General features: G+C 44.7%; 1 protein-coding gene across 2 annotated transcripts in view; it reads right to left on the reverse strand.

Moving 5' to 3' along the window:
* TRIM67 (tripartite motif containing 67) overlaps window positions 1-26,582 on the reverse strand; it is a 483,887-nt gene that overhangs the window by 335,222 nt on the left and 122,083 nt on the right. For both annotated transcript variants that reach the window (XM_069769348.1, XM_069769347.1), the window contains exon 2: window positions 15,771-15,866. In XM_069769348.1, the coding sequence (XP_069625449.1) occupies window positions 15,771-15,866 (96 nt within the window). The remainder of the gene's footprint in view (window positions 1-15,770; window positions 15,867-26,582) is intronic.

Raw genomic sequence — 26,582 nt, forward strand, 5'->3', positions numbered from 1 at the left:
TTTCGTTCAAGTTTTTGTAGTCTCTCTTCATGGTTGATAATCTTTTCAGAGAGCTTTTCAAACATTGAATTTAATTTAAGGTCAATCTGTTTACTTTGTTCTTTGAAGTTTTTGTCCATATCCCTTCCCATTTTTTCCATTTTTTCAGATAGTTTGGCCAAGTATGAAAGTACGTCTCCCTGTGGCGGTTCGAGACCTACTTTGGATCCCTTTAAAGATGGAAACTCTTACTCATAGTTATAGCTTGGGGGATTTTTCTTGGCCTAGGGTTTCACGGGGGAGGAATTTGGAGAGATATCCTCTGACTCCTTGTCCGAGCCAGATTGTTCGTGTGAAGAGGTATAAACCTTTCCCCATGTTCCTGGAGCATTTCTTTTAAGGCTCTGAGAAGTGTCCATCTCCGCGAGGATCTGGTTGTTTTTACCAGTATTTACGGATGTGCGTTGGGGGTAGTAAGATTGCTTTGTGGGAGTGTTAAGCCTGCGTGGTGAGCGGGATCTGCTTCTATTAGTAGTAGTGGCTCTATCGCTGTTTACTTGGCGTTGTGGATGAGCTTTGTTGCTTTTTGGTAGGTTGGGGATTTTTGAGGTAGGAGAGGACCCTTTGTTTCTAGTGGTACTCATTCTGGAGATAAGGAGAGGTTTTGTAGGTGTATAAAGCGTTGTCCGGCTTACCCCCTTGTTTGTTTTAATGTTTCCCCCTTTTTACTTGAATAGTAGTGGTTGATACGTAATAAGAGGTGGCAGGCTTAGAAGATATAGGTTTCACAGCGATTATGGGAAAAAGAGCTTCACCTTTAAGATATAAGCCAGTAGGTGGTGCTGTGGTGCTGAGAGTTCCCCAGGCCAGACTCTCTAATAGGATTTGTGAGCTTTGAGCTTATTGTTGTGGCAGTTTAGCTCTCTGTCCCTTTAATCCTGAAGGGAATGAGATTAACCCTTACTTGCATATAAAAGGAATTTGATATTCCCTGGACCTCTATATGCCCCCCTCCCCCACCCCCGTATTTTCACCATATGCTTTGGCAATGCTAACATGTACTTAGTCCTGCCAATAAAGCTCATTTGAATTGAATTGAAAATATATTAGCACAACCAGGCTGCTCTCACAGACAGTGTGACTGCCCCCTCCTCGGATTCAAGCACTTCTTGGGGCTAGAGGAGTATGAGGGTCTATCAGTGACCTCAGTATATGCAACCACAGTGGCTCCCTGCTAGTAATGTTTATGGTAATTATATATTACTGTTCCTCTTCTTTAGCCCCCAACTGTTTATTTAGGGAAGACCTCTCCCTGCCTTAAGCACTGATAATTCTACAGCACTGCTCCCTGTCTCGCTGTGGGCGGTGTAATATGGCAGCGTTGTCTGCCTGTTCTTACAGAGCAGCCTTGTAATTAGATCTCCTGGCGTCGGCAGCAGCTGCAGAGATGGAGCGTCTTCACTGCTCCTTTCTGCAGGGCAGGTGTTGGTGGCTGATTCTCTCTTAGCTGCAGCTGGAGAGGCGGGGGAGGGAGGGATCTCCGTCCTGCTTACTCTGTCTGCAGTGAGGCTCCCTGATCTCCCGGCCAGTGATGCGGGAGTATGCAGGGCTGTGGAGGCTAGGGTCAGGGGAGATCGGTAATACAGTGGCTGTGAATCTAAGGGCTTACCCCAACTGAAGTGCCGCTCCAAAGAGACTGGATCTTTGCCTTTACTTGCGGTGGTGCAGGAGTTCAGCCTTGTCCTTTGTACAAGGAGGGCTTCAGCGGCTCCTTTCTTCTCAGGGAAACCCCCTCAAAGTGCAGGAGGGTATGGAGAGGACCCCTGTTATCTTGAGTCTCCAGTAGTTGCAGGACTCTTAGGAGAGAGAGGAGGAGGATCCAGGCCACATGTAAAAATTTAGTCCCTGGCTTCAGGCCTGTGAGGAGGTATAGGCCGCAAAGTCCTCAAAAAGTGCCAAAATTAGACCAAAATGATCTTGAAAGATCCAATAGCTTTTTAGGATGGTAATAAGGTGGAATTTAAGCTTAGATGGTTCAAAACCGTCGCAGATTGAGTTAGATTTTGTGGGTTTCACTGGAGCACCCGGTTCCTACGTCCTCATGGTACAAGGCATAGGCCACGCCCCCAAGGAAGTGTTGTTTTGTCATAATGTATATCTTTGTAGGATTTTACATTTTAGTATGAAATCACCCTTTAGTATGTTTAATAACATTTTAAAAGAAATTTTATATATAGTATAATTATATTTAGAGTATTTAGAAAAGAAAAAATACTTTTAGTGAAAAATTTGTGTGTAAAAAAAGTTTTTGTGTGAAATTTAACATTTTTTTCTTGCTGTGTGAAAAAACTTGTGTATAAAATTTATTTGATATATGAATTTTGCTAGATTCCTCAGAGTGCAAAATCCTGCGTATCTGAGTACTTGAGGAAGACTCTAAGAAGTCAAAACCGGTTGTATTTTAGTTTGAAATAAAAATCATCCTTGATTCAGAATACCGAGTTCCATCATTATCATTCTTCAGGAGCGCATATTACTGGGAAAAATATTTACAAAGTGTTATCGCCTATGAAAGCACTGTTCAGTGCGCTCATCAGTTCCCAGATCTCTGCAGCAAACTGAATGGAAAGAGGAATGGAGTGATTCATGGATTGGTATACACCTTTGGAAACTAACTACTACATTCAGAAGTCTGCGCTTCCCATTTCTCTCCCTATAATCCCCTCTTGTTTTATACTTAAAAAGATGAGAGAGGCCTGTACTTGACCTAATAGATACAGTAGACCACAACTATGAGAGTCAAAATGAGAAAACAAATCCAGAAAATCACCTTGTCTGATTTGTAAAGATTTTTTTTGCAAATTAAGGTGGAAAATAAGTATTTGGTCACTGAAAAACATGCAAGATTTCTGGCTCTCACAGACCTGTAACTTCTTCTTTAAGATGCTCCTCTGTCCTCCACTCATTACCTGTAGTAATGGCATCTGTTTGAACTTGTTATCACTATAAAAGACACCTGTCCACAACCTCAAACAGTCACACTAAAACTCCACTATGGTGAAGACCAAAGAGCTGTTGAAGGACACCAGAAACAAAACTGTAGCCCTGCACCAGGCTGGGAAGACTGAATCTGCAATAGGCAAGCAGCTTGGTGTGATGAAATCAACTGTGGGAGCAATAATAAGAAAATGGAAAACATACAAGACCACTGATAATGTCCCTCAATCAGGGGCTCCATGCAAGTTCCCACCCTGTGGGGTCAAAATGATCACAAGAATGGTGAGTAAAAATCCCAGAACCACACGGGGGGACCTAGTGAATGACCTGCATAGAGCTGAGATCACCGTAACAAAGGTACCATCAGTAACACGCTACGCTACCAGACACTCAGATCCTGCAATGCCAGACGTGTCCCCCTGCTTAAGTCAGTACATGTCTGGGCCCGTCTGACGTTTGCTAGAGAGCATTTGGATTATCCAGAAGAGTATTGGGAAAATTTCATGGTCTGAGGAAACCAGAGTAGAACTGTTTGGTAGAAACAAAACTCAACATGTTTGGAGGAGACAGAATGCTGAGTTGCATCCAAAGAACACCATACCTACTGTGAAGAATGAGGGTGGCAAAATCATGCTTTGAGGATGTTTCTCTGCAAAGGGACCAGGAAAACTGATCCATGTACATGAAAGAATGAATGGTCCTATATATTGTGAGATTTTGAGTGCAAACCTCCTTCCATCGGCAAGGGCATTGTGTTGTGAATTCTGTGGCAGAGCTCCCTTCTGTGGTCACAAGTGGTACTTCGGCTGGTTCTCTCTGTGAACTTCCGTTGGTGGAGGAAAGTGGTACTGCGGCTTCTGAGTTTCCTTCCTCAGGTGATGTGGTGAAGTCGTTAGGTGCTTCTCTATTTAACTCCACCTAGTAGTGCTTTGATCCTGGCTTCCAGTCAATGTTCTAGTATTGGACCTGTTTCCTCCTGGATCGTTCCTGTGGCCTGCTGCTCTGCATAGCTAAGTTCCTCTTTGCTATTGTTTGCTGTTTTTTTCTGTCCAGCTTGTCAATTTGTTTTTTTCTGCTTGCTGGAAGCTCTGGGACGCAGAGGGTGTACCTCCGTGCCGTTAGTTCGGTACGGAGGGTCTTTTTGCCCCCTTTGCGTGGTTTTTGTAGGGTTTTGTGTTGACCGCAAAGTTACCTTTCCTATCCTCGCTCTGTTCAGAAAGTTGGGCCTCACTTTGCTAAATCTATTTCATCTCTACGTTTGTCTTTTCATCTTAACTCACAGTCATTTTATGTGGGGGCTGCCTTTTCCTTTGGGGTATTTCTCTGAGGCAAGGTAGGCTTATTTTCTATCTTCAGGCTAGCTAGTTTCTCAGGCCGTGCCGAGTTGCATAGGCAGCGTTAGGCGCAATCCACGGCTGCCTTTAGTGTGGTTGGAGAGGATTAGGGATTGCGGTCAACAGAGTTCCCACGTCTCAGAGCTCGTTCTTGTTTTTTGGGTTATTGCCAGGTCACTGTATGTGCGCTGACCTCTATGTCCATTGTGGTACTGAATTACCTTTCATAACAGCATTGAAGATGAAACGTGGATGGGTCTTACAGCATGATAATGATCCCAAGCACCCTGCCAGGACAATGAAGGAGTGGCTTTGTAAGAAGCATATGAAGGTCCTGGAGTGGCCTAGCGAGACTCCAGATCTCAACCCCATAGAAAACCTTTGGAGGGAGTTGAAAGTCCGTGTTGCCCAGCGACAGGCCCAAAACATCACTGCTCTAGAGGAGATCTGCATGGAGGAATGGGCCAACATACCACCAACAGTGTGTGCCAGCCTTGTGAAGACTTACAGAAAACGTTTGCCCTCTGTCATTGCCAACAAAGGATATATAACAAAATATTGAGATTAACTTTTGTTAATGACCAAATACTTTTTTTCCACCATAATTTGCAAAATAAATCTTGCCAAATCAGACAAGATGATTTTCTGGATTTGTTTTCTCATTTTGACTCTCATAGTTGTAGTCTACCTATGATGTCAATTACAGGCCTCTCTCATCATTTTAAGTGGGAGAACTTGCACAATTGGTGGCAGACTTTTTTCCCCACTGTATCTATTCTATTCTAACCTGTCAGTGTGATTTTACTGTATGCGATAGATGAATTGCCGCCATGGGGGACATGGGGGATCCCACACCTTCTTTTTCTGAAAGGAATTTATTTATTAAAAAAAAACATGTACAGTAAACTTCACACATAAAGCACTCATTATATATCTCACTCATATATTTACAGTACAGACCAAAAGTTTGGACACACCTTCTCATTTAGGCTAGTTTCACACTAGCGTTTACCTGATCTGCGGATGGTGCCGCATGCGTCGTTTTGACGATGCGGCAACCAGCGTAGGACGCAGCCTGTAGCATTTTTTTCCACATCGTCAAAACGACGCATGCGGCACAATCCGCATACAGCTGCACGACCTGCATACCTAATGTTAAATATAGGTACGCAGGCCGCATGCGGGACGCATGCAGATGTAGGCGTGGCTAGCAGTGGAGGTGCAGCGGAGGGCGGGGCTTCATGGAGGAAGTCCGCCGCAGATCAGGTAAACGCTAGTGTGAAACTAGCCTTAAAGATTTTTCTGTATTTTCATGATTATGAAAATTGTACATTCACACTGAAGGCTGTTATGATCTGGTGACCTTGGAGCAGCATGAAAACTTTCACTGGAGTAAGTGGTAACTATACTGACCGCAAATCCTGATCTTAACACCGCAACTAGAAGTAGCCGTGGGATGTACCTAACAACCTAGACACCTTGTCACAGCCGGAGGACTAAATACCCCTATAGATGGAAATAGGAATACTATCTTGCCTCAGAGCAGAACCCCAAAGGATAGGCAGCCCCCCACAAATATTGGCTGTGAGTAGGAGAGGAAAGACACACACAGGCAGAAAAACAGGATTTAGCACAAGAGGCCACTCTAGCTAAAATAGGAAAGGATAGGACAGAGTTCCGTGCGGTCAAGATTAAAACACTTCCAAAAATATCCACAGCAGATTATACAAAAAATTCCTCCATCCAACTAAAGACGTGGAACGTATATCTGCAACTCCAGAGACAAATACACTCAGAGCACGAATGCAATCAAAAAACAAGCACACAGCTTGTGTGCCATGGAAAAAGAAACAGACACTTATCTTTGCTGAATTGGCAGCTAAGCAGGAGAAGCCAGACAGAGATCCAACACTTCCCAAGAAACATTGACAACTGGAAAGGACTAATGAGTCCTGCAAACCTAAATACCCCAGTCAGAATTGCAATTAGCAGATACACCTGTCCAGGACTGCAGCCCAGGAACAACTGCATTACCACCTACAACCACCGGAGGGAGCCCAAAAGCAGAACTCACAACAGAAGGCATCAAAACTATGAATTAACACATGTGGAATTATATACTTAACAAAAATGTGTGAAACACCTGAAATTATGTCTTATATTCTAGGTTCTTCAAAGTAGCCACCTTTTGCTTTGATGACTGCTTTGCACACTCTTGGCATTCTCTTGATGAGCTTCAAGAGGTACTCCCCCGGAATGGTCTTCCAACAATCTTGAAGGAGTTCCCAGAGATGCTTAGCACTTGTTGGCCCTTTTGCCTTCACTCTGCGGTAAAGCTCACACCAAGCCATCTTGATTGGGTTCAGGTCTGGTGGCTGTGGAGGCCAGGTCATCTGGCGTAGCACCTCATCACTCTCCTTCTTGGTCAAATAGCCCTTACCCAGCCTGGAGGTGTGTTTGGGCTCATTGTCCTGTTGAAAAATAAATGATGGTCCAACTAAACGCAAACCAGATGGAATAGCATGCCGCTGCAAGATGCTGTAGTAGCCATGCTGGTTCAGTATGCCTTCAATTTTGAATAAATCCCCAACAGTGTCACCAGCAAAGCACCCCCACACCATCACACCTCCTCCTCCATGCTTTACGGTGGGAACCAGGTAGAATCTGGTTTTGGAAGTGCATTTGAACAGCAAGGTGGATTGCTGTTAAGGGAACTAGAGAAAGAAAAAAAAATCTATAAATCTTCAGCATAGCAAGTGTGAGCGAGCTGAGTGTGGCCTGAGCGTAAGTGTGGACGGCGGTAAGTGTGACTTGTGATTCAGTGACTTTGGATTCAGGGAGTTTCCAGGGGAGGAATTACTGAATTGCTGCCTGTTACTTATTAATACTTTGTATTTATTTTTTTTATTTTTTATTTAACTTTTCTGTCTGGTGCAATCCTCATTAGGAAATGTGCTCCACTCTTGTTAATGCCATCCAGTGCACATCTTGCCACATGTATGCAGTCCTTGAGCAGCCGATCGAGGGTGCATACTGCTGTGCGAGATGTGAGCACGTTGTGCATTTGGAAACCCAGATTCTGAATCTAAATGTGCAGCTGGCAACACTGAGATCCATAGACAATATGGAGAGGAGTCTTCTGCTCACAGAGCAGACGCTCAATGGGACAGATGAGGGGGGGATGGTGGGATGGAGCTGCAGGATGGTGAAGTAGCAAGCAGGGTGACAGTTAGGAAGCGGGGTAGAGGGAAGAGTGCTAGGGAGGCTAGTCCTGATCTGGAACACCCCAATAAGTTTGCTAAGTTGGCAGATGAGGGGGGTGACAGTACAGGGGTAGCACTGCTGCACCAGGCATGTCCTCTGAAAGCCGGAGGAGTGACTGCTCCAGTAAGGAGGGAAATAGGAGAGCAGGGCAGGCCAGACAGGTGCTGGTAGTGGGAGACTCAATTATTAGGGGAACAGATAGGGCAATCTGTCACAAAGACAGGGATCGTCGAATGGTGTGCTGCCTACCTGGCGCTCGAGTCCGACACATCGCTGATCGGGTGGACAGATTATTGGGAGGGGCTGGTGAGGACCCAGCGATCATGGTGCACATTGGCACAAATGACAAAGTTAGAGGTAGGTGGAAGGTCCTTAAAGATGATTTCAGGGATTTAGGCCGCAAGCTGAAAGCAAGGACCTCCAACGTGGTATTTTCCGAAATACTGCCTGTACCACATGCCACGCCAGAGAGGCAACGGGAGATTAGGGAGGTTAATAAGTGGCTCAAGAATTGGTGTAGGAAGGAGGGGTTTGGGTTCTTGCAGAACTGGGCCGACTTCTCAGTTGGCTACAGGCTCTACGCTAGGGACGGGCTGCACCTCAATGGGGAGGGTGCAGCTGTGCTGGGGGAGAAAATGGCTAGAAGGTTGGAGGAGTGTTTAAACTAGGAATTGGGGGGGAGGGTATTCAATTTATAGGAGGGGAAGATAGTGCAGACAGAGACCTGGGCACAAATAAGGAAGTTGGGGGTGGCGGTGGCATGGGGGGTGGGGTTAGAACAGTTAATAATTTAAGAAAGAATAGAGGTACAGAGAGGAACATCAAGTGCATGTATACTAATGCCAGAAGCCTCGCCAACAAAATGGACGAATTAGAACTAATGTTGTTGGAGCATAATTATGACATGGTGGGGATATCTGAAACGTGGCTGGATGAGTGCCATGACTGGGCTGTTAACTTGCAAGGCTATAGCCTGTTCAGAAATGTCCGTACAGATAAGCGAGAGGTGTGTCTGTATGTAAAATCGTCCTTAAAACCCATCCTGCGTGAAAATATAGGTGAATTTAATGAAAATGTAGAATCCCTGTGGGTGGAGATAAGGGGAGGAGGAAAAAATAATAAATTACTGATAGGGGTTTGTTATAAACCTCCAAAAATAATGGAAGCAATGGAGAATATCCTCGTAAAGCAAATAGATGAAGCTGCGACTCAAGGAGAAGTCATTATTATGGGGGACTTCAACCACCTTGAAATAGATTGGGGAACAGAAACCTGCAGTTCCAGCAAAGGTAATCGGTTTTTGACAACTATGAGAGACAATTACCTTTCACAACTGGTTCAGGACCCAACAAGAAGGGGGGCACTGCTAGACCTAATATTAACCAACAGGCCAGACCGCATATCAAACATAAGGGTTAGGGGTCACTTGGGAAATAGCGATCACAAAATAATAAGTTTTCATGTATCCTTTAATAAGATTTGTAGTAGAGGGCTTACAAGGACACTAAATTTCAGGAGGGCAAATTTCTAACGGATGAGAGAGGATCTTGGTGCAATTAACTGGGACGATATACTGAGACATAAAAATACACAAAGAAAATGGGAGACGTTTATTAGCATCCTGAATAGGACCTGTGCACAGTATATACCGTATGGGAATAAACATAGTAGAAATAGGAGGAAACCAATATGGCTAAATAGAGCTGTAAGGGAAGCAATAAGTGACAAAAAGAAAGCATTTAGAGAATTAAAGGAAGTAGGTAGTGATAAGGCATTAAATAAATACAAAAAATTAAATAAATTCTGTAAAAAGCAAATCAAGGCAGCAAAGATTGAGACAGAGAGACTCATTGCCAGAGAGAGTAAAAATAATCCTAAAATATTCTTTAACTACATAAATAGTAAGAAACTAAAAAATGATAGTGTTGGCCCCCTTAAAAATAGTCTGGGTGAAATGGTGGATGAGGATGAGGAAAAAGCCAATATGCTAAATGACTTTTTTTCATCAGTATTTACACAAGAAAATCCCATGGCAGACAAAATGACTAGTGATAAAAATTCCCAATTAAATGTCACCGGCTTAACCCAGCAGGAAGTGCGGCGGCGTCTAAAAATCACTAAAATTGACAAATCTCCGGACCCGGATGGGATACACCCTCGAGTACTGCAGGAATTAAGTACAGTCATTGATAGACCATTATTTTTAATCTTTAGAGACTCCATAATAACAGGGTCTGTACCACAGGACTGGCGTATAGCAAATGTGGTGCCAATATTCAAAAAGGGGACAAAAACTGAACTCGGAAATTATCGGCCAGTAAGCTTAACCTCTACTGTGGGTAAAATCCTGGAGGGAATTCTAAGGGATGCTATGCTGGAGTATCTGAAGAGGAATAACCTCATGACCCAGTATCAGCACGGGTTTACTAGGGACCGTTCATGTCAGACTAATTTGATCAGTTTCTATGAAGAGGTAAGTTCCGGATTGGACCAAGGGAACCCAGTGGATGTAGTGTATTTGGACTTTTCAAAAGCTTTTGATACGGTGCCACACAAAAGGTTGATACATAAAATGAGAATAATGGGGATAGGGGAAAATATGTGCAAGTGGGTTGAGAGCTGGCTCAGGGATAGGAAACAAAGGGTGGTTATTAATGGAGCACACTCGGACTGGGTAGCGGTTAGCAGTGGGGTACCACAGGGGTCAGTATTGGGCCCTCTTCTTTTTAACATATTTATTAATGACCTTGTAGGGGGCATTCAGAGTAGAATTTCAATATTTGCAGATTACACTAAACTCTGCAGGGTAATCAATACAGAGGAGGACAATTTTATATTACAGGATGATTAATGTAATCTTGAAGCTTGGGCTGATAAATGGCAAATGAGCTTTAATGGGGATAAATGTAAGGTCATGCACTTGGGTAGAAGTAATAAGATGTATAATTATGTGCTTAATTCTAAAACTCTGGGCAAAACCGTCAATGAAAAAGACCTGGGTGTATGGGTGGATGACAAGCTCATATTCAGTGGCCAGTGTCAGGCAGCTGCTACAAAGGCAAATAAAATAATGGGATGCATTAAAAGAGGCATAGATGCTCATGAGGAGAACATAATGTTACCTCTATACAAGTCACTAGTTCGACCACACTTAGAATACTGTGCACAATTCTGGTCTCCGGTGTATAAGAAAGACATAGCTGAACTAGAGCGGGTGCAGAGAAGAGCGACCAAGGTTATTAGAGGACTGGGGGGTCTGCAATACCAAGATAGGTTATTACACTTGGGGCTATTTAGTTTGGAAAAACGAAGACTAAGGGGTGATCTTATTTTAATGTATAAATATATGAGGGGACAGTACAAAGACCTTTCTGATGATCTTTTTAATCATAGACCTGAAACAGGGACAAGGGGGCATCCTCTGCGTTTGGAGGAAAAAAGGTTTAAGCATAATAACAGACGCGGATTCTTTACTGTAAGAGCAGTGAGACTATGGAACTCTCTGCCGTATGATGTTGTAATGAGTGATTCATTACTTAAATTTAAGAGGGGACTGGATACCTTTCTGGAAAAGTATAATGTTACAGGGTATATACACTAGATTCCTTGATAGGGCGTTGATCCAGGGAACTAGTCTGATTGCCGTATGTGGAGTCGGGAAGGAATTTTTTTCCCCAATGTGGAGCTTACTCTTTGCCACATGGGTTTTTTTCGCCTTCCTCTGGATCAACATGTTAGGGCATGTTAGGTTAGGCTATGGGTTGAACTAGATGGACTTATAGTCTTCCTTCAACCTTAATAACTATGTAACTATGTAACTATGAATCCATTTGTTCACCTTTTCTTCGTCTCACAAAGACACGGTGGTTGGAACCAAAGATCTCAAATTTGGACTCATCAGACCAAAGCACAGATTTCCACTGGTCTAATGTCCATTCCTTGTGTTCTTTAGCCCAAACAAGTCTCTTCTGCTTGTTGCCTGTCCTTAGCAGTGGTTTCCTAGCAGCTATTTTACCATGAAGGCCTGCTGCACAAATGCTCCTCTTAACAGTTGTTGTAGACATGTGTCTGCTGCTAGAACTCTGTGTGGCATTGACCTGGTCTCTAATCTGAGCTGCTGTTAACCTGCGATTTCTGAGGCTGGTGACTGGGATAAACTTATCCTCAGAAGCAGAGGTGATTCTTTGTTTTATTTTCCTGGGCGGTCCTCATGTGAGCCAGTTCCTTTGTAGCGCTTGATGGTTTTTGCCACTGCACTTGGGGACACTTTCAAAGTTTGCCCAATTTTTCGGACTGACTGACCTTCAATTCTTAAAGTAATGATGGCCACTGGTTTTTCTTTACTTAGCTGCTTTTTTCTTGCCATAATACAAATTCTAACAGTCTATTCAGTAGGACTATCAGCTGTGTATCCACCAGACTTCTGCATAACACAACTGATGGTCCCAATACCATTTATAAGGCAAGAAATCCCACTTATTAAACCTGACAGGGCACACCTGTGAAGTGAAAACCATTCTCGGTGACTACCTCTGGAGGCTTATCAAGAGAATGCCAAGAGTGTGCAAAGCAGTCATCAAAGTAAAATGTGGCTACTTTGAAGAACCAAGAATATAAGACATAATTTCAGTTGGTTTCACAATTTTTTGTTAAGTATATAATTCCACATGTGCTAATTCATAGTTTGATGTCTTCAGTGTGAATGTACAATTTTCATAGTCATGAAAATACAGAAAAATCTTTAAATGAGAAGGTGTGTCCAAACTTTTGGTCTGTACTGTATATATATATATTTCTATCTATCTATCTATCTATCTATCTATCTATCTATTCATATCAGAGGCGTAGCTAGGGTTTTGGTTCGGGGGGGCGAAACTTCTGAGTGGGCTCCTAACCAGGTAACCTTGATTAAAACTCGGTGACGCGCCCTAATACTGGAGGAGAACCTCAGCAGATGACTGCGCTGTTACTGAAGATAATCTCTATATAAAGACCAATATGGATATTACCGCCATATGGTCAGTGGTAGATACCAGCACTACAAAGCATATAACAGATCACTGCACAGTTACAGATAATGTCTTACCGCTGACATTCTTTCTGATGGAATCGTTCATTTTTCCCGTCTTTTCCATCTGGTCCACAACGACATGACAACTTCTTCCAGCTACAACTCGTCTGCAGAGAATACAGTACAACAAAGACACATTTCACTTCTCACATTCTAGCCCTATCACCATCTATTCGCAACATGCACAAACTCCTCATCCTGCTGATACCCCAATACTGAGCCGCTGCTGCCGTACGTGTCCCTATTACTGCCCCTGATACCCCAATACTCAGCCGCTGCTGCCGTATGTGTCCCTATTACTCCACCTGATACCCCAATACTGAGCTGCTGCTGCCGTATGTGTCCCTATTACTGCACCTGATATCCCAATACTGAGCCGCTGCTGCCATATGTGTCCCTATTACTGCACCTGATACCCCAATACTGAACTGCTGCTGCTGCCGTATGTGTCCCTATTACTCCACCTGATACCCCAATACTGAGCCGCTGCTGCCGTATGTGTCCCTATTACTGCACCTGCTGTGCCCTCTAAATTCTAAAGCAACTCTCTACAATATAGTAATGCCAGGTGCAAGTGCCCTAGAAAACAGTGCCCATATTTTGCCCCCTAGAAAGTAATATTGCCCTATGTGCCCCTTTGATAGCCAGAGTAACCTGAGTTCCTCATAACAATAAGTGCCCACTTTACATTTAATAATGTCCCGAGTCTCCCCATGTTCAGCTCCTCTATACACATGATGCTCTTTTATATACAGTATAATGTCCCCTCACTGTATAGTACCACCCACACAGTATACTGACTCCTTAGTATCCCTTAGTATCCCCAAACTGTTCGATGGCTCCAACAATGTATAATGAACCCCACACTGTAATCTCCATACTGTATGATGGCCCCCTAGATAACCTCCATATAAAGTAGCATAATGCACCAAATAGTCCACAATATAGTATAATGCACTCCCCATAGGCAGACTATATAGCATACGGCAGCCCCCATAGGCAGACACTGTAATAATGCAGCACCCCCATATAGGCAGACCCTGTAATAAGGCAGTACCCCTATAGGAAGACTCTGTATTATAAGGCAGAACCCCCATAGGCAGACCCTGTAATAAGACAGTATCCCCATAGGCAGACCCTGTAATAAGCCGGCAGACCCTGTAATAAGGCAGCACCCCCATAGTCAGACTCTGTAATAAGGCAGCACCCATAGTCAGACCCTGTAATAAGGCAGCACCCCCATAGGCAGACCCTGTAATAAGGCCCACTTCCATAGGCAGAACCTGTAATAAGGTGGCAGACCCTGTAATAAATCAGCACCCCCATAGTCAGACCCTGTAATAAGGCAGCCCCCATAGTCAGACCCTGTAATAAGGCAGCACCCCATAGTTAGACCCTGTAATAAGGCAGCCCCCATAGGCAGACCCTGTAATAAGGCAGCACCCCCATAGTCAAACCCTGTAATAAGGCAGCACCCCCATAGGCAGACCCTGTAATAAGGCAGAACCCCCATACGCAGACCTTGTAATAAGGCGGCAGATCCCCACAGGCAGATCCTGTAATAAGGCGGCAGATCCCCACAGGCAGACCCTGTAATAAGGCAGCAGCATCCACAAAAAAAATACAAAAAAATACTCACCTCTCTTCTTCCTGGTTCCTGCGCTGCTCCCGCTGATGTCCTGACAGCGGGCTCCGGGCAGTGACGTCATCGCTCCCGCTGTCAGTGTCAGCGACATCAGATGCCGACACTAACAGGGGGATGATGGGAGAAGGAGCGTAGCGTAGCGCCAATACAGTTACAGTAGCGTAGCTCTGGGTGGGCCACCTCAGAGCACCGGGCCCGGGGCGCCAGCACCCTCTGCCCCCCTGTAGTTACGCTACTGATTCATATATATCTTGAAGAATATTTCCTTAGAAAATGATGTGTAAATGACAGAGAATTGCTCTATGTAAAAGCTCATGTTAAAAGTGCATTGCAGTTGGATCACATTCACATATAAAACTGATGTAAATCGGATGCTAGGTGTTAAAATCAGATTGTACTTGCATGAAAATCGCATGACACTTGTATGACACTCGTCCCATTTTTCAGGACAGAAATCGGACCGTTTTTTTTTCATGATGATGAGCATGAGCCTGTAAGAGGAAGAACCAGTATGGGGGTACCTTTCTGATGCCACCGCCGTAATAACTGCCAGGGCTGTCACCCATGTTGCAGGAGGGAAGACTTTCATTCCAGGATGAACCCTTGCATCTGACTCTAGTAGGCAGGGCCAAGATAAATAGTGCTCTGCGTGGGAAAAGAGTCAGAGCCCCTGCAGGAAAGCTAAGTGATGAGTCGGGTGCTGTGTCTGCTTTGAGTGCAGAGCAATCCGTTTGCGCAGGCCGACTCGACAGTACCCCTGCATACAGGTCCACCGCTGGTGGACGACTAACCAGCAATTCCCCGCTATCCTCCGTGCTTGGAGGTGACTCAGACTTGACGCCGGAGACTGCTCGGGTGTGCGACATCGTGAGAGACAGGCGTCTAGGCCAGTGCTCTGCTACCCAGGATTCGTGTACACTGCGGAGCTAAGTCCTGATCCTGCAGTTTCACACATTGGACTCAGTACCGTGCCAGACACACGTAGGTACGGGAAAGCTACTCTCTCCTAAAAGACTAAGTCTAGATGTCACGCGCCGCTGTTGTCGGTGCCACTGTTGGATCCCCATCCGTCACAGACTTCATCGAGACTTCATGTGCCGCTGTTGTCGGTGCCACAGTTGGAACCCTGAGATGCCGCACACAAGAAGACTACAGTCTGATAGGTTTCACCTCTTTAATTACTAAACTATTGTTCGTCCCTGTCATAACCTGCCACTCTCCCAGTTCTGTCCCATTCCCTATCACTACCGTGCAACCTATTACTCCCTGCGTGGAGTGCGCTTGTTATTAAATAAAACTTTTAACTCTTGATCTGCCTCCTGTCCGTGATGACATCCCGCGTTCCTGCAATTTCTACAAGCCCTCAGACAGGAAATCAACAGTAACTGATCAACAGAGGAAGCTCTGTCTTTTTTTCTCAATGCATGGTGTGTTGTGTTATTATCTGGGTGAACTTCTGTAAAGAACAGAAAGATAATACCTGGATTTGTTGCAGTACGTTCTTTAGCTGAACTAAGAATTCTTTGGCTTCTTTTGCTTTATCAGAAACTCCACTCAAAGCTTGAGAAAGCTGTGCCTGTATAAAAAGATAAAATGAAAGATACCAGATGTGAACACCATTTCCATTTATTAGTATTCAAGGAACTATTCAAGGCTTCATTGCTATGTCTTGCATGCAATTCTCTATTCTCAAGTCTAACCATACAAAAGGTAACTTCCTAAATGGAAAGACACATGTTTGCTGACCCTAAAGGCAGTCTCACACGTCCAGATGATTCCGGTACCGGAAAAATCGGTACCGGAATTATCCGTGTCCGTGTGCCCGTGCGTTTATGTGGCACATCAGTGTCACAGTGTCACCTCCTATGGGAGGTGGAGCCGCATATTCATTACTGTAATCGGCGGCACCACGTGACCGCTCATACAGGAGAAGGTGCGGCAAGGACAGGACACTGCGAGGGAGCTGGGTGAGTATTTTATTAACAGTGGGTGGGCGCACAGGGGGTGGGAGGGGGGTGGGGACAGGGATCTTTATTTTAAACACGAGAAAAAGAAAAAAAAGGATTATTCATATCTTCTCTCCAGCGAATGCTGCTGGAGAGAAGATATGAATGGCGGCTTCAGAACCATGTGGGGGGGACAGCGCTTACTGTAGCGCTGTCTCCTGCACGGCACACGGACTGCACACAGACAGCGTCCGTGTGCGGTACGTGTTTTGTACCCATTGACTTTAATGGGTCCGTGTAATCCGTGCGCTCCCACGAACACCGACATGTCTCCGTGTTTTGCACACGGACACACGGTCCATGAAAACACGCTGACATGTGCAGAGACACATTGATTTCAATGTGTCTACGTGAGTCAGTGTCTCCGGTACGTGAGGAAACTGTCACCGGAGCCACTGACGTGTGAAACCAGCCTAAAGTGGAATCAAACACTGCCAGGTTGTCTTTAGAAATCAGAACTAGAAGACCTCCTAAGGAATAAAAGAGAGAAAACGCTTACAAAGTCTATCAATGGATTGAATTGGAAAATTCCTTCTACAGCTATGGCCATTTCTTCTCATTTAAGTAATTGCTGTAGCGCCGACATCCCTGCATGCCTCCCATCCTCCATTCACCGGGCAGGGACATCAACTCACTCACCGCCCCGGCCCTCAGACCATGCGTGCTCTTCTTGCTGCTTTCTCCTGAGGTCACTGAGCTTAGGAAGACAGCTCATGCCAATGGCTGGGAGACACTTATTATTTAAGACACTGCCACCTGTTGTGAGGTTTCTAGGAAACACGTTCACTCTGCTTGTTTACATACTTCCTAATTCTCTGGTCCCCTGTCCTAGTTTATCTTCCATTACCTGCCTGTACTAGCCTGTATACCAGCTTTATCTGCCTGTATACCAGATGTACCTGCCTGCACCTGTATACCAGTCATACCTGCAAGCACTTGTTGTTCCTGTATTCCTGCTATGCCTGCCTGTACCAGCCAAGCTTGCCCTTTTGATGCCATTCCAGCTCCCTGCCCTTTGTCTGAGGTCTGTTCTGGAGTAGCACCTGGCATCCATATGTAGCCAAGTCTAACCCCACCATCAGGGACTCTAATGAGGAGTCAGGTGTTCGCCTAATTATGCCCCTCAAGGCTCTCCTCAGTCCACAGCACAGTGGTTCCACCACTACTCCTGTTACAATTGCTTAAGCATATGTTCACACTAAACGTTTTTGTCTGCAGCAAAATCTGCTCTCTTGTCAGGAAAGAAGCTGCCTTTTCATGTTTTTTGCTGCACTTTTTTTGTGCGTTTTATTTTCTGCTACATTTGTCTCTTCTGCAGCCTGATAAAGTTTAGTGCAAAAAAAATATTTGACTCTACTTCATGAGGTTTTGGCACAAAAAAATCAGAGCAAAACCTGATACCTGCGTTTTTTGCAGCGCTTTTTCACCACCCATTACTTTTAGGCTGCCGTCACACTATCAGTATTTGGTCAGTATTTTACATCAGTATTTGTAGCCAAAACCAGGAGTGGAACAATTAGAGGAAAAATATAAATAGAAACATATGCACCACTTCTGTATTTATCACCCACTCCTGGTTTTGGCTACAAATACTGATGTAAAATATGGACCACATACTGCGAGTGTGAGGCTGGCCTTAATGGGTGAAAAACATGGACAAAACACTGAAAGTGACATGCAAGGGCACAAAATACTAAGGACAAAAAAAAACAGTCTGTGCGCATGAGATTTCTGAATTGCCCTCATGATGATAAAGTAACACATTTTCTAGCAATGTTTCTATTTCTCCATGTGACCTGTCTCCGTCCATGTGATCTGGGCCTTAAAGGGAACCTGTCACCTGAATTTGGCGGGACTGGTTTTGGGTCATATGGGCGGAGTTTTAGGGTGTTTGATTCACCCTTTCCTTACCCGCTGGCTGCATGCTGGCTGCAATATTGGATTGAAGTTCATTCTCTGTCCTCCATAGTAGATGCCTGCATGGGGCAAGATTCACTTCCCCCTTTTCTTCTCTTTTCTTCCTCCTTTTTCTGCCGCTGGGTTATTTGATTCCTTCACCGCTCAACACCAGGCAGGTGCGCATGCGCAGTGACTTCAGCCCCCCGTCACTCCCTTAGACGCTCTCACACTGACACGCATAGCTGGTGCTTGCGTATCACTGAGCGGCGAGGGGAAGCGCGTCATTTTGGGGGTGGAGCCACACGCAATGCGCCGTCAGCTGCTGGTGTTTTTCCGTACACTCACCTCTCACATATAAAGCACGGTTGCCTCTCACCACGGCACGCCCCCGCAAGAAGCAGGAGGCGAAACGCGCGTCGGGGTGAGGGGACGCCATCTGGTGCAAGGTAATACCATCTCTTTATTTCTTCTATGGAGGCTTTGGTAAGTTAGGTTGCTCCTTGTGTGGGTGGTTCAGGATTCCCTGCTATTACTATCTATCTTAGATATAACCACTGTGTTACTGATTGTTATTAGGCCCCATTGTGGGTATATGGGAATATGTGACCGCTATATGTTTACTCCAGTACGGTTAACTTAGGATGTCCTGTAACCAATACCTATCCTAGATTCAGCCACTGTGTTGGTGATCGTTATGATGCTCCATGGCGGGTATATGGAGATCTGTAACCGCTATATGTACTGGATATACTAAGCAATTATGCTAATTACCTACCATTATTTTTCTGGAGATTAATAACCACTGATATTATCTGAGTATTATTGAGTATGGATTATTGATATTTTGCCTTGTCTTTCGGTGTCCCCTACGGTTATTTTGCTTTTTTATTGTTATTTTAAATTAACATTAATACACATTTGGTTATTATAATGGGATCTCTTCGTTCTTCCCACCTATATTGGTGTGGGATTAGTTATACATGGCACTAAGTGCCAGGAGCGGTCACAGACAGCTCCCGACACTTTAACCCCCGAAACACTGCAATCAAACATGATTGCAGCGTTCTGCAGCCGACACAGGGGCTGACAGCCCCTTTGCCTTTGGATCGGAGACCCCATAGCACGCCCAGGGGTCCCGATCGCTGCCATGGAGATCCGGTATCGTCATGACGACAACCTGGTCTCCAGAGCTGAGAGACCTCATGTCATGCACAGTGATGACCAGGAAGTCTCTCAGGTCAGTGTAAAATACATGTAGCGCTGATAGCTTCAATAGAGATGAAGAGATCAGCCTGCACAAAATGATTGTCCCATACTGGGACGTAGTGTAAATGTTAAAATGAATAAAAAAAATGTTTTAAATAATTGTAAAAATATTTAAAAAATAATAAAAAATAATAATTAAAAAATCTATATTTATTCTATCAATAAAAAATTATTTAAGTGTAAAAAAAATCTAAACAATAAAAGTACACATATTTGGTATCCTGTTGTGAATTCTGCTTTTGGGCTCCCTCCTGTGGTTGTAGTTGGTAATGCAGTTGTCCCTGGGCTGCAGTCCTGGACAGGAGTATCTGCTGATTGCAATTCTGACTGGGGTATTTAGGTTTGCAGGACTCATTAGTCCTTGCCAGTTGTCAATGTTTCTTGGGAAGTGTTGGACCTCTGTCTGGCTTCTCCTGCTTAGCTGCCAATTCAGCAAAGATAAGTGTCTGTTTCTTTTTCTATGGCACACAAGCTGTGTGCTTGTTTTTTTATTGTATTGCTCTGAGTATAGGAGTCTCTGGAGTTGCAGATATACGTTCCTCGTCTTTAGTTAGATGGAGGCATTTCTATATAATCTGCTGTGGATATTTTTGGAAGGGTTTTAATACTGACCGCACAGTACTCTGTCCTAACCTTTCCTATTTTAGCTAGAGTGGCCTCTTGTGCTAAATCCTGTTTTCTGCCTGTGTGTGTCTTTCCTCTCCTACTCACAGCCAATATTTGTGGAGGGCTGCCTATCCTTTGGGGGTCTGCTCTGAGGCAAAGTAGAATTCCTATTTCCATCTATAGGGGTATTTAGTAATCCTGCTGTGATGAGGTATCTAGGGTTTGTGTTATGAACTGGTGGTTTAGGAGCAACATGGGACGAGCTCTGAAGGAGGTGGTACCTGTACTGACCGCAGTCCCTAAGCTCAACACAACACTAGAAGTAGCTGTGGGATGCTCCTGTCACTCCCTAGGCACCTCGTCACAGCCTGAGAATCAACTACCCCTAAAGATAGAAACAGGAAAACTATCTTGCCTCAGAGAAAATCCCCAAAGGATAGATAGCCCCCCACAAGTAATGACTGTGAGTGGAGAGGGAAAAGACATACACAGAAAGAAACCAGGATGTAGCACAGGAGGCCAGTCTAGCTAGATAGATAGGACAGGATAGAATACTGTGCGGTCAGTATTAAAAACTACAAAAGTCCACAGAGTTTACACAAATCTCCACACCTGACTAAAGGTGTGGAGGGTAAATCTGCTTCCCAGAGCTTCCAGCTTAACTGAATTAATCCATACTGACAAGTGTTGTGAATTTTGTGGCAGAGCTCCCTCCTGTGGTCACAAGTGGTACTTCGGCTGGTTCTCTCTGTGAGCTTCCGTTGGTGGAGGAAAGTGGTACTGCGGCTTCTGAGTTTCCTTCCTCAGGTGATGTGGTGAAGTCGTTAGGTGCTTCTCTATTTAACTCCACCTAGTGCTTTGATCCTGGCTTCCAGTCAATGTTCTAGTATTGGACCTGTTTCCTCCTGGATCGTTCCTGTGGCCTGCTGCTCTGCATAGCTAAGTTCCTCTTTGCTATTGTTTGCTGTTTTTTTTCTGTCCAGCTTGTCAATTTGTTTTTTTTTCTGCTTGCTGGAAGCTCTGGGACGCAGAGGGTGTACCTCCGTGCCGTTAGTTCGGTACGGAGGGTCTTTTTGCTCCCTTTGCGTGGTTTTTGTAGGGTTTTGTGTTGACCGCAAAGTTACCTTTCCTATCCTCGCTCTGTTCAGAAAGTTGGGCCTCACTTTGCTAAATCTATTTCATCTCTACGTTTGTCTTTTCATCTTAACTCACAGTCATTATATGTGGGGGCTGCCTTTTCCTTTGGGGTATTTCTCTGAGGCAAGGTAGGCTTATTTTCTATCTTCAGGCTAGCTAGTTTCTCAGGCCGTGCCGAGTTGCATAGGCAGCGTTAGGCGCAATCCACGGCTGCCTTTAGTGTGGTTGGAGAGGATTAGGGATTGCGGTCAACAGAGTTCCCACGTCTCAGAGCTCGTTCTTGTTTTTTGGGTTATTGCCAGGTCACTGTATGTGCGCTGACCTCTATGTCCATTGTGGTACTGAATTACCTTTCATAACAGACAAGCTGGACAAAACATAGAATGCACAGAACGAATAAGTCCACAACATGTGGACAGAAAAGAGCAAAACAAGAACTTATCTTTGCTGAACTGGTCAGGATATCAGGGAAATCCAAGCAAAGATGTGAAGACAACCAGGAACCATTGACAAGTGGCACTGGCTGAAGGGAAGAGCCAGGCATAAATAGCCGAGCAGAAAAACAATCAGTGGAAGCAGCTAAATCCAAGGAGCAGCCATTCCACTTAAAACCACCGGAGGGAGCCCAAGAGCAGAACTCACAAAAGTGCCACTTACAACCACCTGAGGGAGCCCAAGAGCGGAATTCACAACAGTACCCCCACCTTGAGGAGGGGTCACCGAACCCTCACCAGAGCCCCCAGGCTGATCAGGACGAGCCAAGTGAAAAGCACGAACCAAAATCGGCGGCATGGACATCGGAGGCAACAACCCAAGAATTATCCTCCTGGCCATAACCCTTCCATCTGACAAGATACTGAATCCTCCGCCTCGAAAAACGAGAATCCAAAATTTTCTCAACCTCATATTCCAACTCTACCTCAACCAACACCGGGGCAGGAGGATCAACCAAGGGAACAACGGGCACCACATATCTCCGCAACAAAGATCTATGGAAAACATTATGAATGGCAAAAGAGGCTGGAAGAGCCAAACGAAAAGACACCGGATTGATAATTTCAGAAATCTTATAAGGACCAATAAACCGAGGCTTAAACTTAGGGGAAGAAACCTTCATAGGAACATGACGAGAAGACAACCAAACCAAATCCCCCACACGAAGCCGGGGACCAACACACCGACGGCGGTTATCAAAACGTTGAGCCTTTTCCTGAGACAACGTCAAATTGTCCACCACATGAGTCCAAATCTGCTGCAGCTTGTCCACCACAGAATCCACACCAGGACAATCAGAAGGCTCAACCTGCCCCGAAGAAAAACGAGGATGAAAACCAAAATTACAAAAGAAAGGTGAAACCAAAGTAGCCGAACTAGCCCTATTATTAAGGGCAAACTCGGCCAACGGCAAGAAAGCCACCCAATCATCCTGATCAGCAGACACAAAGCATCTCAAATAGGTTTCCAAGGTCTGATTAGTTCGCTCAGTTTGGCCATTAGTCTGAGGATGAAACGCCGAAGAAAAAGACAAATCAATGCCCATCCTAGCACATAAGGCCCGCCAAAACCTAGAGACAAACTGAGAACCTCTGTCAGACAATATTCTCCGGAATGCCATGCAAATGAACCACATGCTGAAAAAACAATGGAACCAAATCTGAGGAGGAAGGCAACTTAGGCAAAGGTACCAGATGGACCATTTTAGAGAACCGGTCACAAACAACCCAGATAACAGACATCTTCTGGGAAACAGGAAGATCCGAAATAAAATCCATGGAAATATGCGTCCACGGCCTCTCAGGGACCGGCAAAGGCAAAAGCAACCCACTAGTGCGGGAACAGCAAGGCTTGGCCCGGGCGCAAGTCCCACAGGACTGCACAAAAGCACGCACATCGCGTGACAAGGAAGGCCACCAAAAGGACCTAGCAACCAAATCTCTGGTACCAAAAATCCCAGGATGACCAGCCAACACTGAACAATGAACCTCAGAAATTACCTTACTTGTCCATCTATCAGGAACAAACAGCTTCCCCACTGGACAGCGGTCAGGCCTATCAGCCTGAAATTCCTGAAGCACCCGCCGCAAATCAGGGGAGATAGCAGAAAGAATCACCCCCTCCTTAAGAATGCCAACCGGCTCAAGGACTCCAGGAGAATCAGGCGAAAAACTCCTAGAGAGGGCATCGGCCCTAACATTCTTAGATCCCGGAAGATACGAGACCACAAAATCAAAACGGGAGAAAAACAGGGACCATCGAGCCTGTCTAGGATTTAGCCGCTTGGCCGACTCAAGGTAAATCAGATTCTTATGATCGGTCAGGACCACAATACGGTGTTTAGCTCCCTCAAGCCAATGTCGCCACTCCTCAAACGCCCACTTCATAGCCAACAACTCCCGATTGCCGACATCATAATTGCGTTCCGCAGGCGAAAACTTTCTGGAAATAAAAGCACACGGTTTCATCAAAGAACCATCAGAATCCCTCTGAGACAAAACGGCCCCTGCCCCAATCTCAGAAGCGTCAACCTCAACCTGAAAAGGAAGAGAAACATCCGGCTGACGCAACACAGGGGCAGAAGTAAATCGGCGTTTAAGCTCCTGAAAGGCCTCAACAGCCGCAGAGGACCAATTCGTCACATCAGCGCCTTTCTTCGTCAAATCAGTAAGGGGCTTAACCACACTGGAAAAGTTGGCAATGAAACGGCGATAGAAATTAGCAAAGCCCAAAAATTTTTGAAGGCTCTTCACAGATGTGGGTTGAATCCAGTCATGAATAGCTTGGACCTTAACAGGATCCATTTCCATAGACGAGGGAGAAAAAATAAAACCCAAACAAGAGACCTTCTGAACTCAGAATAGGCACTTAGACCCCTTCACAAACAAAGCATTATCACGAAGGATCTGGAACACCATCCTGACCGGCTTCACATGAGACTCCCAATCATCGGAAAAAATCAAAATATCATCCAAATATACAACCATGAATTTATCAAGATAATTGCGGAAAATATCATGCATGAAAGACTGGAACACAGATGGAGCATTAGAGAGCCCGAAGGGCATCACGAGGTATTCAAAATAGCCTTCGGGCGTATTAAATGCAGTTTTCCATTCGTCACCCTGTTTAATACGAAGAAGATTATATGCCCTTCGAAGGTCAATCTTAGTAAACCAACTAGCCCCCTTAATCTGAGCAAACAAATCAGAAAGCAAAGGCAAGGGGTATTGGAATTTGACCATGATCTTATTAAGAAGACGATAATCTATACAGGGTCTCAAGGAGCCATCCTTCTTAGCAACAAAAAAGAAACCCGCTCCCAATGGTGACGAAGACGGCCGAATATGCCCCTTCTCCAAAGATTTCTTAACATAACTCCGCATGGCGGCATGCTCTGGCACAGACAGATTGAAAAGTCGGCCCTTAGGGAACTTACAACCTGGAATCAAGTTAATAGCACAATCACAGTCCCTATGTGGAGGAAGGGAACTGGACTTGGGCTCATCAAATACATCCTGGAAATCCGACAAAAACTCAGGGACCTCAGAAGAGAGGGAAGAGGAAATTGACATCAAAGGAACGTCACTATGTACCCCTTGACAACCCCAACTAGTCACAGACATAGTTTTCCAATCCAGCACCGGATTATGTTCCTGTAACCATGGAAAACCCAGTACAACAACATCATGCAGGTTATGCAACACCAGAAAACGGCAATCTTCCTGATGTGCTGGAGCCATGTACATGGTCATCTGCGTCCAGTACTGAGGTTTATCCTTGGCCAATGGTGTAGCATCAATGCCCCTCAAAGGAATAGGGCTCTGCAAAGGCTGCAAGGAAAAACCACAGCGCCTGGCGAATTCTAAGTCCATTAAGTTCAGAGCAGCGCCTGAATCCACAAATGCCATGACAGAAAAGGACGACAATGAGCAAATCAGGGTCACAGATAAAAGAAATTTAGGCTGTACAGTACTGATGGTAACAGACCTAGCGACCCTCCTAGTACGCTTAGGGCAATCAGAAATAACATGAGCAGAATCACCACAGTAAAACCACAGCCTATTCTGACGTCTGAATTCCTGCCGTTCTGTTCTAGTCAAAATCCTATCACATTGCATAGGCTCAGGACTCTGCTCAGAGGACACTGCCATATGGTGCACAGCTTTGCGCTCGCGCAGACGCCGATCAATCTGAATGGCTAGAGACATAGATTCGCTCAAACCAGCAGGCGTAGGGAAGCCCACCATAACATCTTTAACCCTTATCCGGCTGAATAGGTACAATTGTAACTATTCCGTTTTAAAATTGCAATAACTTTTTTTTGAAAAGACGTAGAGGGCTGAAATTTCGTGACATCTCTACATTTTTGGTCCAGAATATATTGGCCAAATTTCAATAAAATATCTCCACCCGCTTCCGAGATAAGGGGTCGAGATCTTTTTGCATCCATAACAAGCTGCATAGGTACAAATGTACCTCATATATTTTGAATGAAGATAATGCAAGGGAAAAAGCATAAATTTTTTTTTAATGATAATGCTATTTAACTATTATAAACAAGTAAAAAACTGTTCATTTACATTATAAAAGAAAATGTAAGAAACTTTTTTTTTATTGATTTTCTTTGCAAGTAATGCATGTTGGCTTTGCTACAGAGTGTTCATCGCAAATGGGTTTCACACAAACCACACAAGACTTTCTAGTCTTGCGTTGTTTTCGCCTCAGGTCTCTGCAGACATAGCAACTACCAACAACAGGGGAGGGTCCACGACTACCATGAGGTATTTTGGGGCCAGCTGCTGGCTGCGATGCTACCACAATGCATCGTCCAAGCACCATTTCTACTGCACCTCGAAGAAAATGGTTTCTCATTATCATTTTGTTTGTACTACGATCTTCAATTGCAATCATACACAGCTGATTTGCGAGATCTTTCAGGAACTTTCTTCGTTGATCCTTTGCCCTGAAGCTTGGATTGTGTTCTCTGTAGATGATGTAGGATGCTAACCCACTGACATCAATCATATTGTAGAAAAATGCCAAAGTCCAACGTGATGTTCGTCGTTTCACAGTGTACTCTCCCAACATTTTATCCATAACATCAACGCCACCTTTTGTTATGTTGTAGTATTTTATTATCTCTGGCTTGGCTGCTAGTGTCTCTTCAACTTCTCCCGTCATGTGCATAGATGATAGAAGCACGACTGATTTGTTCTTCTTTGGTACATATGAACAGACTGTTGCATCATGATTGTAGGCAAAATTTGTCGAGTATACAGGCCTTTCTTTGGCAGGCTGCATGTTGTTAGGTAGGAACCTTTTGTTTTTTCTCACTGTACCAACTAGTGTCATGTTCCAGGAGTTCAATACCTTAGCTAGTT

This window comes from Ranitomeya imitator, chromosome 5 (genome assembly GCF_032444005.1).
Source record: "Ranitomeya imitator isolate aRanImi1 chromosome 5, aRanImi1.pri, whole genome shotgun sequence".
Taxonomy (NCBI): Eukaryota; Metazoa; Chordata; class Amphibia; order Anura; family Dendrobatidae; genus Ranitomeya; species Ranitomeya imitator.